The 19,586-nt window shown below is 43.5% G+C and overlaps 1 protein-coding gene across 1 annotated transcript; it reads left to right on the top strand.

Moving 5' to 3' along the window:
• Positions 1-3,415: 3,415 nt before the first annotated feature.
• Slfn5 (schlafen family member 5) lies at positions 3,416-17,052 on the top strand. Its single transcript, XM_036197180.1, has 6 exons — positions 3,416-3,472; positions 7,180-7,287; positions 8,885-9,912; positions 11,018-11,143; positions 15,139-15,853; positions 16,020-17,052. Exons 3-6 carry the CDS (start codon positions 8,913-8,915, stop codon positions 16,828-16,830), a joined length of 2,652 nt encoding a protein of 883 aa, XP_036053073.1. The 5' UTR covers positions 3,416-3,472; positions 7,180-7,287; positions 8,885-8,912; the 3' UTR covers positions 16,831-17,052.
• The last annotated feature ends 2,534 nt before the right edge of the window (positions 17,053-19,586 follow it).

Genomic DNA, 19,586 nt, shown 5'->3' on the forward strand with positions numbered 1-19,586 from the left:
ATCATTTCCTGGATGAAGGCTCTCCAATGACAACTGGGGTAGTTACAAATCTGATTACAGGAGGTAGCCAGTTCAGGCTACCTAGCCACTATTGTTAGGTGTCTTAGCTGGGGTCATCCTTGAAGATTCATGGGAATTTCCCTTGCACCTGATCCTGAAATGCCACCCCCCCCCATCAAGTCATTTCTTTCATTGCTTTCCCCATCCATCCACCACCCCTCAACCCAATCCCTCATGTTCCCAATACATGCCCACTGCAGTTTCCTCTCCCTCCAGTCCTCCCAGTACTTCATACTCATCCCAGTCCCTCCCCAACCTCCCTCTCCCCCAGATCCACTCCTCCTCCTTTCCCCTTCAGAAAAGAGCAGGCCTCCTAGGCGTATCCAATGAACACAGCATAACAAGATACAATAAGACTATGCACAAACTTTCATATCAAGGCTGGGCAAGGTAACCCAGTAAGTGGAAAAGGGTCCCAAGAGCAGAGATTCCCCCACTCCCATGTTAGGACTCCCATAAAAACACCAGGCTAACTAACCACAGCATGTATGCATAGCATGTATGCAGAGGCCATAGGGGAGACCCATTCAGGCTCAGTGATTGCCACTTCAGTCTCTGTGAGCCCCTATGAGCTCTGCTTAGTTGATGTCTGTGGGCTGTGTTCTCCTGGTGACCTCGACCCCTTGGGCTCCTATAATTCTTCCTCCACCTCTTCTAAGGAGAACTCCATGGGGAGAGACCCAATTTGGGCTCTCTCTCTGCCTGATATTTGGCTGTGATGATGATGATGATGATGATGATGATGATGATGATGATGATGTGTTGTGTGTGTGTGTGTGTGTGTGTGTGTGTGTGTGTGTGTGTGTGTGTTTAGTCCTTGCTGTCTTGAAACTCACTTTGTAGCCCAGGCTGGCCTTGAACTCAAAGATCTACCTGCCTCTGCTTCTTGAGTACTGGGATTAAAGCTGTGTGACATCACCGCCTGGCTGGTGACCTCTGTATTTTATTTTTTTTAAAGATTTATTTATTATGTATACAGTGTTCTGTCTGCACATATCCCTGCAGGCCAGAAGAGGGCACCAGATCTCATTAGAGATGGTTATGAGCCACCATGTGGTTGCTGGGACTTGAACTCAGGACCTTTGGAAGAGTAAGCAGTGCTCTTAACCTCTGAGCCATTTCTCCAGCCTGACCTCTGTATTTTAAGGGCAGTCGATGCACAGCCTCTGTGCATCTACTGCGTTAATTCCCTGCCAGGAAACACCACACCCTTTCTAGTTCTCAGGACTAGGATGTGGACGTGTTTGGAAAGCCACTTCTCTCAGTGGTAACATTCATTCCCAGCAGATGAAAGCTCCTCTGCTGTAGATTCTAGGGACAAAGCCTGAGCCCTGGCACCCTCAATCAGCTGAGCTCAGTCACCTGTCCTTAACACAACAATTACAGGAATAAGTAATGGTGACAAGCAGAGAAATGTGGCCACACTGGGAAAGGGAACAAATAAAGAGGCCCAGTGACCCACAAATCCTTCTTCTAGGTATTGACATGAAGCTTAGATTTAAACAGAGGCAAAAGGTATGCATAGTTGCCGTGGTGTAATCCCAGCACAGAGGCAGGTGGATCTCTGTGAGTTCAAGGCCAGTCTGGTCTACAAAGCTAGTCCAGGAGAGGCTCCAAAGCTACAGAGAAACCCTGTCTCAAAAAAACAAACAAACAAAGAAACAAACAAAGGTATGCATAGTTAAGCAGTCCTGGTCAAGGTGTGGTCTTGCCAGTAAACTGACCAATCATTGCCCAGGCTCCATTAGGTGCTGCCAGATGCTCTGGCAAGTTGTCAGAACTGTGTGAAATCTCTTCCTGAGAGTCATATTCCTCCTCTGGCTGTCACCAGCCTTTCCCTTTTTTCTAGTGTGAGATCCCCAGGCAATTTCAGAGTCCTCAGGGTCCACTGCCTCAGTGGTCTGACAACACAAGGGACAGGCACTTTCTGGAATGTTTTTGCTCCTGTCAGGATGATTACAATCTGAGGAGAAGAGCAGAAAGAAAACTCCAAGCCACTTCCGTTTTCTTGTACCCTCAAGAGCAAATCAAGTATCAGATGGGACTGAGCTCCCTCGGGAAGACATCTACCTCCTGGGATAGGGAAAATGTCAGGGCACTCCTGGACCTGTGTAGGTGCTCTGAAGGTCAGAAAGCAGGATTAATTCTCCCTTCCACTAACTATGCTATGAACTGTTCATTTAAACAAATGTTGATAAAGTGTCAGAATCCTCCTACTTGAACTTGTTTGGAATAAGGCATTATTATACTTTGTCAAATGGCAGACATTGTAAGGAGCATCATAAACATGTTGGGCTGAGTCCCCAACTACTAGAGGGATTATCCACGGTTTTAAGTCTCTTTAACACCTCCCCCATTTCTTTATCTTGCTTCTATTCCAGAGAGAAGGCGAGGAAAGAAGAGGGGCTGGGCGACTTCCCTTGGCTCCAGGGGTTTCAGGGGTTCCAGGGGTTCCAGGGGTTCCAGGGGCTGTCGGTACTTGAGTTGTGAGAAGAGAAATATGTGCTTGTCAGACTATTAAGAAGTGCAAGGAAAGGCAGGAGAGACGACAGGTGGATCAGGATTGGAGCGAACGCTTTAGGAATTCCAAGTGTCACAAGATCAGGAGATCTAGGCTGGACCAGGGTCTCTCCCCACACCCCCTCAGTTGCAGCGTATTGGGTTCTGGATTCTTGCGCACTTTCATGGCCCCGGCTCCCGGCCCAACGCACCAAGTCCAGTAGGAACCAGCGTCTGGAGGGTAGAGCACCGGCAGAAGAAAGCAAGTAGAGACAAAGGAGAGCTCTAATTTTCTGCCTGGAGTTCTCCCCATGTGCCTCCACCGACCCACTCCCTCCATCCCGAGGATCGCTGTCACTTGGTGAAGCCCTTGACGTGGCGATTCCAGCAGAAACCGAGGAACTTCCAAGCCCAGAGGAGAGGGACCCTGGAGCAGTGGAGCCTGGGGTGTCCTGAGAAGAGCCAGATAGGGTCGGGGAGGTTTGGGGGACGTGGGATTACACTGGGTTTCCTTCCCTGAGTGGCGATAAGAACTATAAACTCCCCATTCGAAGTGAAGAATAAGAAAAAAAAAAAGTCCTTCCCTTTCTCCTCAAAGTTAACCACGGTTGTTGGTAGCACGAGGGTTTCCTGGTCCAATCGAACACTGTTTTCTACACAGTGCCCCACCCCGTGCGATGTCACCACGCTCAGTTGATAAAAGGACAAGAACCTTCGGGTAGAGGTCTCCACTCTAAAGTCCGCGGGGACTTCATCTCTGACTCCAGGAGGCGGGCGCGCTGCCAAGGACAGACACTGGCCGGTAACGGGTCCCCGCGGTCCCTTCTACAAGTTTTCTCAAATCCCTGGTCATCAGGGTCTCCCCGGCCCGCTCCACACCACTGCCCTCCGCGCGAGGTTGTGGGAAGGCAGGGTACGGTTCCTGGAATTCCAGAGTTCGCTTCCCACTGGGTGGCCAGGAGTCCGGGGACTTGGGAGGCGGGGAGGCTTGGGAAGGGGACCCCAAACCGTCCCAAACCCAGCCTTGTAAGATCTGTCTTGCTGAACTTGAGAGCAAACAGCTGAATCTGGTATCCGGCGTCCTGAGGACGGAGGCCAAGTGAGGTCCTGCCCCTGGGGATGAGAGGGGCCGTGTCGGGTCTGTCGCCAGAGCCGCCCCTAAGCCCCTGGCCTAGGGTTCACTGACCCAGGGAAGCTCAGTACTGATGACAACCGGGTTAGGTACAATTCAATGGGCAATCCGAAGAAGCAGGTCTGCAGAGAGTGACTGTTTTCCTTTAACGCAGTGTGGTTCTGAAAGCAGAAGCGAGAGAGGAGGGGAGGGGAGAGATGGAGGGATTTGGTTCCTCAGGCCCTCCTCTGATAGGGTTGGGGTGAGGTGGTGGCTGCTGGTTCAGAGGCAAGCTCCTAAGAGAGGAAGTGGGTGCAGTCTCTGAAAGGTAGCCTGGCCCTCCCTACCCAAAAGATCAAAACAGGGCTTGTCCTGATGGGGAAATAGAAACTAATCTTTAATGTAGGGGGGGGGAGGGGTTGGGGAGTAGTCGGAGGGGAAATGAGGGTTCCTGTGGCTCCACCAATACCAGAGCAGCTACTTAGTGTGACAACACCGGCACCAGAAGGAAAGGTTTAAATGCCGGAGGCATTTAAAAACTTGGCGTGAGTTTTACTATCATTGTGCCAGTGCAAGGAGAGAGTGACGTGACCACGGGATTTCCTGGCCGCGTAGGAATTATGCCCATCAGAAAGCGGAAATTCATTTCATAATTATCTTGGTGGGAGGACTTTCAGTAGTCGGCTCTTGGGTCCAAACAACAGTCTCGGAAGTCCTGGTGTCTTGGAGGATTACTTTGTTAGTGATAATGCGACACAAAACAAAACAGAAAAAACTACTCTCAAGTCCCTTGAGGAGATTACATCCCGCTCTTACATAACTGCAAGGGATACTGACAAGCTTCTCTCCTGTTGCTCACAGCTGGGAAAGCCCCCCTTGTTTTCCAAACTACACACAAGTTTTTCACTCAGAGGGGACTTGGTGGGTCTGAGAGGTCTAAACTTAACAACAACCACGGGAACAGGAAAACAAAAATTGGAGGCATCTAAAAGTCCCAAAGTCTCAAAGTGCCTGGTGAGACCTACTCCCTGAATCCCAACACTAGGGAGACAGATGCTGGTGGATCTCTATGAGTTCAACGCCAACCTGGTCCATGTAGTAAGTTCTAAATCAGCCAGGGCTTAAAGAAAAAAGAGTCTCAAAGTGCAGAATAAGAGCCATTGATTCTGATCATAGATTTAGTTTCTACAGAAAAAAATCAGTAGACACGTGAATTTCCTGGTGAGTTTTGACCATTTTGAAATGTTTTAAATTTGTGTCTTCAAGATAATTTATGCATGTAGCCTTGGATAGATTTATTGAGGCATTACTGAATCCAACCCAGGTAGGCTGGAAAAGCAGCCACTGAGCCGTCTCTCTATCATCTCTTTTATCCAAATGTAAAATTGGGCTTTTCCCTTCTTTTCTTTCCTCCCTCCCTTCTTCCCACTCTTTCTCCCTTTCTTCCTTCCATCTTTCTCCTCACCCCCTTCCTTTGTTTAGACGGGGTCTAGCTATATATCTCAGCTCAGCCTAGAAATCCTACCTCCTCTAAGCACCGGGGTTTCAGGTCAGCAAGGTGGTCACCAAGCCCACCTTTTTGTTTTCTGGCTTTGTTTTGGTTTCTGCTGGTGGCGAAGAGCAAATTTGGTCAGGGTCTCCCATGTTTAAGGTAAGTGCTGTGCCACACCACCCTACTTCTTATTTTCTTGTTGCCTTTTGTATTTTCTGAATGTAATTTAGACATGAATTCTTCATCAGATACATAATTTGCAAATATGTTCTTTCAACCAAGTGCTTATATTTTCATTCTCAACAATATCTCCCAAGAAGGGAAATTCTTATAGCTCAGTATGCTGAGCTTTTCTTTTCTATTTTTAAAAAAGATTTAATTGTTTTGGGCTACAAAGGTGGCTCAGCCATTAAGAGCACTGGTTACTCTTCCAGCAGACTTTGGTTGATTCCTCGCTCCCACACGGTGGCTCATCACCATCAGTAACTCCAATTTCAAAAATCTTACTCCCTCTTCTGGTCTCACAGGTACCAGGCACACACATGCACATATGTGGACCAAACACCCAGATACATAAAATAAAAATAAGACAGGCTGTGGTGGCACATGCCTTTAATCCCAGCACTCTGGAGGCAGAGATAGGCAGATCTCTGTGAGTTCGAGGCCAGCCTGGTCTACAGAGCGAGTCCCAGGACAGCAGGAGCTGTTATACAGAGAAACTCCATCTTGAAAAACCAAAAATAAACAAACAAACAAAGAAATAAATAATTTTTAAAAATTTAGTGCTGGAAAGATGGCTCAGTGGTTAAGAGCACTGAATGCTCTTCTGGAGGCCCTGAGTTTTATTCCCAGTACCCACGTGGTGGCTCACAACAACCTGTAATGAGATCTGGTGCCTTCTTCTGGCCTTCAAGGACACTTGCAGCCAGAATTCTGTATACATAATAAATAAATAAATCTTTTTTTTTAAAGACTTATTTTATTTTATGTGTCTGGGTGCTTGACCTGTATGCACATCTGTTCACCATGTGCATGTAGTACCCTTGGAAGCCAGAAGATCGTGTCAGAGCCCCTGGAACTGGCATTACAGACAGTTGTGAGCCACCATGTGGGTCTGGGATTTAAACCTAGGTCCTCTGGAAGAGCAGCCAGTACTCCTTCACTAAGCCATTTCTCCATCCCTTTCTTTTCTTTCTTTCTTTCTTTCTTTCTTTCTTTCTTTCTTTCTTTCTTCCTTCCTTCCTTCCTTCCTTCCTTCCTTCCTTTCTTTCTTTCTTTCTTTCTCTCTCTCTCTTTTTTTTTTTTTTTTTTTTTTTGAGACAGGGTTTCTCTGTGTAGCTTTGCACCTTTCCTGGAACTCGCTTTGGCCACCAGGCTGGCTGGCCTTGAACTCACGGAGATCTGCCTGGCTCTGCCTCCCGAGTGCTGGGATTAAAGGGGTGCACCACCACCACCCAGCCCTTTCTTTCTATGTTAAACATTTAATGTCATTTATATGAAATGTCTGCCTAACCCAAGGGAAGAATATTCAGAGAGAGAGAGAGAGAGAGAGAGAGAGAGAGAGAGAGAGAGAGAGAGAGAGAGAGAGATGGAGAGAGAGAGATGGAGAGAGAGAGAGGGAGAGAGAGAGAGGGAGAGAGAGAGAGAGAGAGAGAGAGAGAGAGAGAGAGAGAGAAAGAAATGATTTTGACCACACTCTGTAGCAACCAGACTACAACCCCTGATTGTTCAAAAGTTGGTTGACTAGTAACTGACAACTTCCCTAATTTTGCCTCCACTTCCAACTAAGGAAGCCAAAAACGTTCTCTCAAATTAATCATGAAGGACGACCCATTTCTAGTAGCTTGCCTGTTTCCCCACTGCCAACAGTCTCAGTAAGACCACACCCAAGCCTTCCTCTGTTGTTTTCACACACCCACTGCCTGCCAATGAAAGTGATGGTGGCTGAATCCCTTGGTATAGATAGTTCAGAACCAATACCATGTTCTCAAATGAGTGTTCATCTTAATATCCACAGTTTCCTGGAGGATCCAACAAGACACTGTCTCACCTCTGGACCCCATCTCATCTTTACATTCCAGCCTTTGGCCAGGGGAGTACCCACAGAGCCTCTTGCACATTGCAGGTAGGCATTTGGTGATTCTGCACTGATGTGGTGAGCGAGCACTGACTCTGAATTCTTTTTTTTTTTTTTTTTTTGTATTGAGCTCGCAGCGATTTACTTTCAGTTTGGAACCTGAGTTTTGTTAGTGGTTCTTGTTCTGTGGAGTCCTTGGTAGAGCCTGCTCATTCCTTTTTATCCCCTTCTCTTTTTCCTGCTGCTCATAACACAGAGATTTGCAGGGCAGAACTAGTCTTACAGATTAATGAATTTGCAATTCTCTCAGAACTGGTGTCCATTTAGACAAAGAATCATAAGTCACTAATACAACCCAGGTATGGTTCCCTATCTGTCTTGAGTTTCTATTGTGAGATTTTAGCTTTGATCCAGAAAGTCATCTGTCTGGTTTACAGCCTCTTGAGGGGACACAGATTGTTGAGTCTGGGGTCCAAGGTTGGAGACATGAGGTGCAGGTGGAGAGATACTTTTCATTCTTTCTGATGATTGACAGCACTTCAGGGTGTTCTAAATCTAGATACCCTGCTCATCTAGAAAAACCCGCTTCTTACATGTGTACTAAGTCACGTACCTTCCTAAATGTCTACAGTTTACATCAAGCTGACGTCCTTATTGTTCCAAATACTCACTAATTTTCTTTAGAGATTTAGAGAACTCCAAATTCTGCCAGGTATAGCTGTAAGCATTCTGTTTCAACCTCCCTGATCAAATTTGCATTGCATGGATATTCTGTGCATGGGTGGGCACACGTGTGTGTGTGTGTGTGTGTGTGTGTGTGTGTGTGTGTGTGTGAATGTGTGTGTGTGTGTGTGTGTGTGTGTGTGTGTGTGTATACACGTGTATGTATATGTGTGTGTAACTTTCATGATACAGTGGAAAACACCTGGATCAAAGGATTCAAAATAATGTGTTCAATAGCAACAATGATAAATTCCTAACAAAATCAGATTGGATTAAAAAAAAATAATCTTAAAAATCCCCCAGTCTCAACTAGTGCAGAGAGGAAAAGAACCAGGAAAGACAATAACATTAGCATACAGCAGAGATTGTGTTTGGCTAAGGAAGCTTCTTATCTAGAACCCACAAGTATCGTCAGAAAATTTCCTGGGTTTTGCAGATGACCCAAGAGATTTTGCCACTCAGAGAACTTGACCAAAATAGTCTCCCAAATCACAGTGTAAACCTTGGCATGATGTTCAGTGAGTAGAGAGGTGCTTACACATGGGCCTGGCAACCTGAATTCCATCCCCAGATATCTCCAGGTGGGGAAGAACTGACTCCTGAGAACTGTCCTCTGGCCTCCACATGTGTATGCTGGTGACATGCACATTCTGCCACACACACACACACACACACACACACACACACACACACACACACACACAGATTTAAAAAGAAAGCAAAATCAGGATGAGCAATACCTTGTGGCCATTTCTGTGGTAAAAATGGGCTTCCTACAGACTTAGCTTCTTTCCTGAAGCTAGCCAGCCTCAGGCTATGTGGGAATAAAGGGCCAACTTCAGAAAGGCGTCCTTACATTTCATTTCCCACCTTCTCATTCTCATCCTATCCTAATGGTTCATTCTATCTTTCCCGCTTTCAGGAAAACATTTCAGCTAAAGGCTGAGAAGATGAGTTTCTCGGCAAATTTGGAATTGAGCTTTGCTGAATGTATCATAAATGGAGGAAAAGCCACCCTTGGAGTCAGGCAAAGGGCAGGAATGGACCCTGCACACCGGATGAGACAGAATGAGGTCATCTCGCAAGCAGTGTGTGCTCTGCTGAATTCTGGTGGGGGAGTGGTCAAGGTTGAGATTGAGAATGAAGACTATAATTATGAGTGTGATGGAGTGGGCTTGGATCTACCGCCATTGTTCAGAAACCATTTAGAAGAGATGGTGCAGGGGGAGCTCTTCTTAATATTTGTGAATTCGTGGAATGTGGCAGCCTCAGGTGTGCGGCTCGCCACTTTGTGTTCCAATTTGTACCACAGATGTGGAACATCTACGGAGGTCATGGATTCTCTAGAAGCTCTACTATTCTTCAGAAGAAGGGTCCAGGCTCTTGGGAATGTTGATGATCCCAACTCATTAAATCCACAGGAATCTCCGGTTGATATTCAGATGACCTTAGCTTCTGCTTTATTTGGTGAACAGCAGCTTCAGTACCTGGAAAAACTCAACTTTACAGAGTCCCCACATGTTGTATTTCAAATGTTCTCAGCAGACCTTGTCCAGGGCATTAAAGAGAGACTCCCCAAGTGTGTTTCTGCACTTGCCAATTCTGAAGGGGGATATGTGTTTTTTGGTGTGCATGATGAGACCCATCAAGTCATTGGATGTGAAAAGGAAAAAGTAAATCATTCCAGCTTCTTGGCTATGATTAACGGCTGTGTCAGGAAGATGCCTGTCCATCACTTCTGTTCACAGACCCATAAAGTACAGTGTGACCTCAAATTCCTTGAAGTGTATGATAAGGGGGCCCTCCGTGGGTACGTCTGTGCAATCAAGGTAGAACGGTTCTGCTGCGCAGCATTTGCCAAGGTGCCTGATTCCTGGGAGATGAAGGACAATCAGACCAAGCAGCTAGCTGTGAAGGACTGGGCAGCTTGGATGACAGAAACTGACTCAGGTCAGGGAACAAGACTGAAATGATAGAATGTTTGCTGGGGTAGGGTGGGAGGGCAGAGAGGAAAGGGAGGTGTGTAATTCCTTGGTATTTGGGGAAAGAGATTAATTCCTATAGATGGTGGGTTACTGCTCTTCCCCCTGACTACTCATCTTTAATACTCTATGTCCAACAGAATGGCAGTCCTATTAGAGGCTGGTGCAGGGGAAATCTGAACTAATTATTTCTATTCCACATCCTTCTTTTCTTGTTTAATTTTGAGTCAGGGTAGCTTCAAACTCAAACCCTTCCTGCTGCCGCCTTCAAGAATGTTGGGTGACAGGCATGAACCACCATGCCTGGCATAGGTTGCCTCATGTGCATGTTAAAACTTCTTCCTTTCTGATACCAGCTTGTATTTAATTATTCACACCATATTAATTTCACTTCACATATCTAGGTATTTTGCCTGCGTGTACATGCAGTGCCTGTGGAGGCCAGAAGAGGGCATCAGATCACCTGGAACTGTAGTTACAGATGGTTGTGAGCTGCCGTGTGGGTGCTGGAGACAGAATCTGTATCCTCTGGAAGAATAGCCAGTGCTCTTAACTGCTGAGCCATCTCCCAAACCATCAAAATTATTCTTAATCTTTTCTTGGAGCTTTTCATGAGCAAACCATAATTTCCCCATTTTCCCATTTTCAGGACACAAGGTAGGATAGCCATAAATGATAGACTAGAGAGCAGGCATCTGCTTTGGAAAAGGAAAGATAAAATGAAAATAGATGAGAGAAAGCCAACAATAACTTCAAAAGTCACAAAACAAACAGAAGGGTCCATTTCAGAACTATGTAGATTCTATACCACTGACCTTCACGTCTTCTACTCACATATACTTAAAATAGTATTCTGAAAATAAAAAAAAAATTTATTTCAATGTGAGTAAATATTAAAGATTTGGAGAGGTGGCTTAGAGATTAAGAGCATGGAGAGCTCTTGCAGAGGACCTGGGTTTGACCTGGAATGGAAATGCAAATAGCTGCAGATCTCAGCTTTGAGTTTAACATGGCTCAGCTAAGAAGCGGGGCCTGCCCTCTGTATACTCAATTCTTGTTTCTTGCTTCCTCAGAGCTTTCTAGTTTCCCTCAGATGGTCATCTCAAGAAGTATGTTAGACACCACACCCCGCAGCAGGACTGTGTACAGACATAAGAATTTGAAATGTGTCGAAGAATTGCAAAAGGATTACTTCCCAGGTAATTGTCATCTCTGGCTGCTTTGGGACATGTTTATTGTTCCTATATTTAGGGGGGGAAACCTTAATTCTTATGTCCATACAAAACCACTTATGGAAAGTTTAGAGAGGGGCTGGGGCTATTCCTTAGCTGGTTTGGTTCCCAGCACCCACATGATGGCTTACAATCATTGCCAGAATGGGTAAGTATTTTGTAATACAGTTACAGAATGGAACATTAGTAGTGCAAATGGGTTCATTAATTGCTATGTGAAAGCACAGGGCTGAGCATAAAGAATGTTCGGGCAGATCTTGCCAGGATCTTGTTCGTGGATTATCTTGATTTTTTCATTGATTATAAAATGTTTCTAAACATTCTAGTGTTTCTAAACATGAATTTTTCTTAGTTTTAGTTATTTCACTATGAAACTTTCTTGCATACAGATAGGACATAGAACAAAGGTATAATTTAATAAGTAATTGTACCATGAAACTTGGGTAACCATCACTTAAATAAAACAAGCAACTAGAACTCTGCAAACACTCTGCTGCTGTTTCTTTTCCAGATTCCCTTCTTTTGAAAAAAACTTCTTTCTTTCTTTCTTTCTTTCTTTCTTTCTTTCTTTCTTTCTTTCTGCCTGCTTTCTTTCTTTCTTTCTTGCTTTCTTTCTTTCTTTCTTTCTTTCTTTCTTTCTTTCTTTCTGCCTTTTCTTTCTTTCTTTCTTTCCTTTCTTTCCTTTCTTTCCTTTCTTTCTTTCTTTCTTTCTTTCTTTCTTTCTTTCTTTCTTTCTTTCTTTCTTTCTTTCCTTCCTTCCTTCCTTCCTTCCTTCCTTCCTTCCTTCTTTCTTTCTTTCTGCCTGCCCTTTTCTTTCTTTCTTTCTTTCTTTCTTTCTTTCTTTCTTTCTTTCTTTCTTTCTTTCTGCCTGCCTTTTTCTTCCTTCCTTCCTTCCTTCCTTTCTTTCTCTTTTCTCTAGCTCTCTTTTTCTTTTCTTTACTTTTTTTTTTTCAAGACAGGGTTTTTCTGTGTAGTCCCTGGCTGTCCTGGAACTCGCTTTGTAGACCAGGCTGGTGTGGAATTTAGAATTAAAGACATGTGCCACAAATCTAGCACCTTTTTCTATTTTAAACAGTATGATACACATTTTTCTATAAATAACTGACATGCTCTAAGGATAAGTTCTGAGGAGTAATGATTGCTTATAAATTTAGATGAAGATTGCCAAAGGGTAATCCAAAATATATGTCCAGACTCATGTTCACCAATGTTGTCTTACCATGGTGATTTTTCTCCTAGAAGAATCTTAGAAGCATTTTGTTGTATCAAAAAGAAAAAAGAAGAATCTGATATAAGTTTGATGGCCAATATAAGCAGTCAGTGAGTTGATATGGAAAAACAATATTGCTAATTAAACTGTAAGTTATGTGACTAGTGAAACATTGAAGTACATTTGCAATCACTGAAATGTGGCATGTATCCCAGTCATTTCAAAGCTTTATAACATTGTTCTTTCATATGATAATATCATCTTTAGAGTGGGTTCTTTTATGAGTATAATTTCTGATGGTGACCTGCCCATTTGCAGGAAAAGCTTAGTTCTTACATAATAAACTTATTAATACAAAAAGGAAAGATAATTTTGAGTAACTTTTCCTATATTTATGCATTTTTATTTCTTTAGTTTGTTGGTTAATTATTCCAAACACAATATTAAGTTAAAATAATAGTAGAAAAAAGTGCAATAGGATACTACTGGGTTCAGTCTAGCATTTTTCTTAACCCAGACAAACTTTATTGGTGTGTCCAAGTTGTCTGTATATCTAGTTTATGGTGCCAGTCATATGACCAACTAAGCATCACTACTGTTATGACAACCTCCCATTTTTCTTTAGAATCTGCATAATGCTCTATGTAAGTACTTTAAAAATTAATTGTTCAGGGGCTGGAAAGATGGCTCAGCAGTTAAGAACACGTGTTGCTCTTGCAAGGCCTCCCTAGTTTGATTCTCAGCACCCACATGATGGCTAACAAACATTTGAAACTATGGTTGCAGGAGATCAGATGCCACCTTCTGGCTTCTGCAGTAACTGTACACATACAGTACACAGACATTCATCCAGACAAAACACCCATGTACATAAAAAAATAAGCAAATCATTTTTTAAAAAAAAGGAAAAAAACTGTTCAGAATTCTATCACTTGGAGTGTCTATTGTCCATTCAATCAAACACAGAAATATGGACTCAGCCTTGGTTCTGCTTTGTACCTTGAATTAGAAACACAGATTTTGGGTTTATTTTGATTTTTTTTTTTTTGGTTTTGTTTCTGTATTTGTTTTGAGACAGGGTCTCACTATGCTGTCCTGGAATTCACTAACTATGTAGATCAGACTGGCCTTGAACTCACAAGATCCATCTGCCTCTGCCTTTCAATTGTGAATTTGATTTTTTTGAAGAGTATTCATAGTTTGAGTTAGATTCCAATCAGGGTTTATAACCCTCCAAATATATATATCCAATAGGTATACATCATTTATTAATAGTATACATCCAAATAGTCTTTGTAGGTGTCTTGCATCTTTATATATACTCATACATATAATACATAAAAATATTTTTAAAGAGTTTTAAAAATCAACATTAGCACTCGGGAGGCAGAGGCAGGTAGATCTCTGTGAGTTTGAGGCCAGCCTGGTCTACAAAGCGAGTTCCAGGACAACCTCCAAAGCTACAGAGAAACCCTGTCTCGAAAAACAAAACAAAACAAACAAACAAACAAACAAAAATCAACATTAACCTACATGAGGCAGACATTCCTCTTGTATAGTTATGGATGTTATCACACCCATAGTTTAGTGTACCTATCATCACAGTCAACATACAAAACCGTTCCATCATTCACAAAGGAAACCTCCCTCATGCTGCCTCTCCTGTAATCAAACTGCCCTAACTCATAACCTGTGGCAGGTTTGATCTGCTCCCCAAACCAGCCAGCATGTGGCTTTTGCCAAGTGTCCAGGTGGCTTTTGAATGCTTTCCCTATGCCACCATCTCCCTTTCTTTGTCTCCCGCTTTTGGAAATACAAACTATATGGAGTTATCTGAATGGACTGTGGAGTTTGTTGCCTCTATGTTTACACACACACCTCTACTACAGTCTTACCGTGTGACCCTGGTTGACCTATAACTCAACAGAGATCCATTTGCCTCTGCCTCCTGAGTCCTGCCTGGTTTTAAAGATAAGTGCCCAAACTCCCAGCTTATGCTTCTCCTTTGATTATTTCTCTATTCTCACATGCTTCCTCTGGCTAACTAGATGGCACCCTCTGAGGTTCAGTTGAGCTGTCTCTTTTCCATAAAGACTTGCAACTGTCTTTCTTTGCTAAGCTGTATTTTCCACTAATATTCACACAGTCCTAGTGAGGCTCTTTCTTGCTGCCTTTTCTACTTTGTATTCAGAGTTGTCTGTGTCTATGGCAACTGTTTATGGGCTTCCCCAGACACAGGATTGCTTATCTTTTTGTTACTAACATAAAACTTATCCTTGACACATGGTAGCGCCCAAAGGTTGGCAGGATCTGCATCATGTAATGGTGAAGTAGAGTAAGGTAGAAGAGACCAATTGTTAGATACTTATTTATCAATTTATTTAATGATTTACTTAAAGTGCTGCTTGTACTGCTTGCTTGCCAAGGGTGACTTTGCTTGCTACCTGAAACAGAGTGCCCTGGAGAAAGAGCTGAAACAATGGGGCATGGCCCTTAAAGTCCTGCTGATGGCCCTGTACCCTTCTGTAAAATCTTGCTTGCTTGCCCACTCTACCTCGTAGTTTTAAAGTATAAAATGCAAATACGAACTGGACCTGGGATTTGAAGGCTTTCGGGAGCTCTCCTGGTGACATCGCCTCTTTTCCACTTTCATTGGTGTCAGAGTGGTTACTCCAGAAAGATTCTCACAGTCATGGTGATTATTAGCTCGTCCTGTGAGTCTCTAATTCATTTGGATTCTTTTCTTGTCTAGTGCAACCTGACAGGATTACATATACCCCAGAGAGCATCTACAAGGACCTCATCTCAGAACACAAAGGACTAAGAAACTTAATAAATATGGAAATGCGCTCTTTCTCTCAAGGGACACTGATTTTCTCCCACAGCTGGGCTGTGGACCTGGGTCTTCAAAGGAAGCAAGGTGTCATCTGTGATGCTCTTCTAATTTCTCCAAACAATGTCCCAATCCTGTACACCATTTGCAACAAGTGTGATCTGGGATACAGGCGGTATTCTATGACAGTTGCCCGTACCCTGAAGCAGAGGCTGGTGAATATGGGTGGATACCCTGGGAGATTAGGTATCATTCCCTTGGTCTGCCAGCTGGCTCCTGATCAAAGAGTAAGGACTGGTTTAGAAATGCCCATTTACCCTGAATCCTACAACTTCACAACTGCCCAGCAGATGGAAGCTCTGTTGCAATCCCTTGTGATTGTCTTGTTTGGGTTCAGATCCTCCTTAAATGGAGAGTTAAACTCTGAGGTGGTTACCTTACTCACGGAACAACAGTATCAGTTGCTTTTAAAGGATCTTTGCAAGAGCAGAGAGCTGTTTGTTCATGGCTCACCTGGATCAGGGAAGACTACTCTTGCTCTCAGGATCATGGAGAAGATTAGGAATGTGTTCAGCTGTCAAGCTTACAACATTCTGTACATCTGTGAGAATCAGTCTTTGAAGAAGTTTGTGAGGTATGCAGTCTGACTCCACTTCTTTCGGCTGGGCCATTTTAGTGGGCGTGGCTTTCACAGGCTAAGCTCTGGGTTATAGTAACTATGTTCAGGGACTATAATTATAGGTTGTGTTGACTTGCTTGGCTTGGATGAAGAAACCTAACTGTTTTTCGTACACTTTCAGCAAGAGAAACATCTGCCAGGCAGTGACACGGAAAACCTTCATGAAAAATACCTTTGCTAACATCCAACACATTGTCGTGGATGAAGGTCAGAATTTCCGAACCGAAGATGGGGACTGGTATATGAAGGCGAAATCCATCATCCAGAGAAGGAGAGATGATCCAGGAGTTCTCTATGTTTTTCTGGATTACTTTCAGATCAACCACTTGTGTTGCAGTGGCCTCCCTGACCTCCAGCAACAGAAGCCAGTCCTGAAGCTCACGAGGCTGCTCCGCAATGGAGACAACATAGCCAATTACCTACAAGATATAATGCAGCAAATCAGTGAAAACCCTCCCCCGAATGTGCCCCCAGAGGCCCTGAGGATGAGCCAAGAACTTGAATGGGCTCCAGGTGTCACAGGCAATTTAGAGATAACTGATGACTTGAACTTGGAGCAGATGGCAATCTTCGTAGCAGAGAAGTGCCAGTGTCTCTGGAGGTCTGGCTATTACCCCAGGGATGTTGCTGTTCTTTTCAACAAAAGCAGAGATATAGAAAAGTGTAAAGAAAAGATTCTTCTAGCACTGAGGAGGAGGACCATGTCTCAGTTCAGTGAGGAATCCAGTTTTCTAGTGCAGGTCAGGGAGGAGTTGGATGCTGTGGGTAATCATATCACATTGACTAGTGTCCACCAATTTGCGGGCATGGAAAGAAGCATAGTGTTTGGGATCATCCCAGTGGAATTTCAGACAGCCATTTTCTACAATCTGTTGCTCTGTCTGGCTTCCAGGGCAAGAACCCATCTGTATATTATAAAGGTTTTACTTTGATAGGAAGATACCAGTTTTCAATTAGGTAGAGTTGGTCTCTAGATGGATTTGAAACTCTTTGATCTAAACATTTAAATACTGAAATATTTAATATACAGTCATGCTAAGTCATGTACTCTACTTGACACTAGGGGCAACTACAAGTGTGAAGAATTCAGACAGTAGTAAGAGACATCAGGGTAATTAGCTGGCATTGAGATCTCTCTCTCTCTCTCTCTCTCTCTCTCTCTCTGTCTCTCTCTCTCTCAGTGATGTGTGTGTGTGTGTGTGTGTGTGTGTGTGTGTGTGTGTGTGTGTTTGTGATGGAAGGCATTATGGATGGAAGGCATTGTGGTGCACACTTTAATCCCAGCACGTGGGAGGCCAGGCAGGTGGATCTCTGTGAGTTCCAGGCCAGCCTGGTCTACAGAGTGAGCTTCAGGATGGTCAGGACTCTGTAGAGAGACCCTATCTTAAAAGAAAAGAAGAAGAAAATATTGACTAATTAAAAGCATTGTAGAAAAATTGACAAAAAACTTGGGATGGGGTGCACACCTTTAATCCCAGCACCTGGGAGGCAAAGGCAGGAGGATCTTCGAGTTTGAGGCCAGGTTTGGTCTACAGAGTGAGTTGTAGGGCAGTCAGGGCTACACAGAGAAACCCTGTCTTGAGAAACAAACAATAACAATAACAAAAAGACAAAACGGCTAAGAAACAATGTGCTGGGGAAATGCTGGCAGCAAATGTCATAAATAGTTTTTTTTTTCCCTCTCTAAAGTTCCTATGCATGGTGGTTTAACCCCAGCACTTAAGAGGCAGAGACAGGTGGATCTCTGTGATCTTGAGGTCAGCCTGGTTAATAGAGTGAGGTCCAGGCCAGACAGGGTGGCAGAGTGAGACCTGGCTTCAAAATTTTTTTTCTGCACATAAAAGAAAATTTCCAAGATCAAAAGAAAGTTGGACAAACAATGTGATGGGTGGAAGGTCACAGGAGTTCAAACAGTTCCTATACATGGTGCCATTACTGATGGTGGCAGGCATGTGACATAACCAGCATGTGTGATGGATGACATGCCGTTTGGTGGGAAATCTGCCAGGTATTGTATCTTCCAGAGGGATCTAGCAATGGCCATGAAAAGCTTGAGTGCTTACACATTTTTAGCGTGGGATTCATCCCTAAGGAACTTATTCTACACAGACAACTTGTACATGTGTAAAAGACTTCTGGGTGGAAGTGTAGAGCTTTGCTTCTAGTAGCAGAATGCAGAATAATGGTAAATATTCAAGTGGATCAAAGCGAGTTTAAACATCCATCGTACCATGAAGCCATTGAAAAGTGAGATCTTCATTGTATCTATGTGGGGCCATCTCTAAGATGTTTTGTGTTGTGAACAAAGCATCATCCAAAACCAATGTCTATCCTATGCCTCTGGAGTTGACACATATGCTTGTAGACACATTAAGGATTGCTAGAGATGCTGCTTAAAATTGGTAGCAGTATTTGACTCTGGGGAGGGAAAATTGTTGCCGAAGGGAGTCCACAGCTTCGGCTTTTTTGGACTCTAGATTCTGTACCATATAATACTTGATGGGCTTCTACCTGGCATGTGTTTTTACTTATGAATGTAATGGTTTTATGAATTACTTTCTCAGTTTTTATCAACCTGTATACTGGATAAACATTTCATAATCATAGTGAATATTGATAGATAGTGAATGGGGGGATTTGAAAACTATACAACATAATAGATTTTTTTTAATCACCTAAGATTTGGAAATGCTGACTCATTGTTGGATTTGCTTCAAGCTTTTTTTTTTTTTTTTTTTAAAGACATAAATTATTTCAACTAAAATGGAATTATTCTTTTTTCTTTTGCATCTTATTGCTCTCTTCTTCCTTCCCTCAAGGATAATGACAATCAGGTCTTTGAGATATTTGTTAGTGTTTCTCTCTCTTTCAAACACACACACACACACACACACACACACACACACACACACACACACACAGGCATCAGACTACACTAGCCATTAGAATGAAGGTGGAAGGCAAGACATTAGGAATTCAAATGACTGGCTAAGTAATTCTAAAGACAGTAGAGGGCTGGGGAAATTGCTCAGTCAGTGGAGTGCTTGCCATGCTCAGTTCAAACCCTAGAAACCATGTAAAGAAGTGGGTTGTGGTGATGTACACACAATCCCAGCACTGGGGAAGTGGATACAGGTTCCTGCTCTATTTGAGTTTCCACCCTGTGTAACAGAAATTGTTAGAAGGTTTTATTAATAGAAACAAACCTGGAGCTAGTTATTGGGGTGACCGCTGGAAGATCAGAGAAGCAGAACAAGCCACAGCCACCTCACCTTGCCAATTCCTTAGCTGATCCTGTTTCCTCAGACTGGAAGCCTCTCAGTTCATCCAGAATGAATCTCAGCTGAACTGCTGCTCAAAAGCCTAAAATCTTAACCAGCCAAATGCTCCTAGTTTCTGGTCTTCATGCCTTATATACCTTTCTGCTTTCTGCCATCAGTCCCTGGGATTAAAGGCTCACTTCTTGGGATTAAAGGCATGAGTCACCAAGCCTGGCTGTTTCCAATGTGGCCTTGAACTCACAGAGATCCAGAGGGATTTCTGCCTCTGGAATGCTAGGATTGAAGGCATGAGTGCCACCATTTTCTAGCCTCTGTATCTAGTGGCTGTTCTGTTCTTTGACCCCAGATAAGTTTATTAAGGTGCACAATATTTTGGGGGAACACAATACCACCACAGCCCTGACTTT

Source organism: Onychomys torridus, chromosome 8 (assembly GCF_903995425.1).
Source record: "Onychomys torridus chromosome 8, mOncTor1.1, whole genome shotgun sequence".
Lineage (NCBI taxonomy): Eukaryota > Metazoa > Chordata > Mammalia > Rodentia > Cricetidae > Onychomys > Onychomys torridus.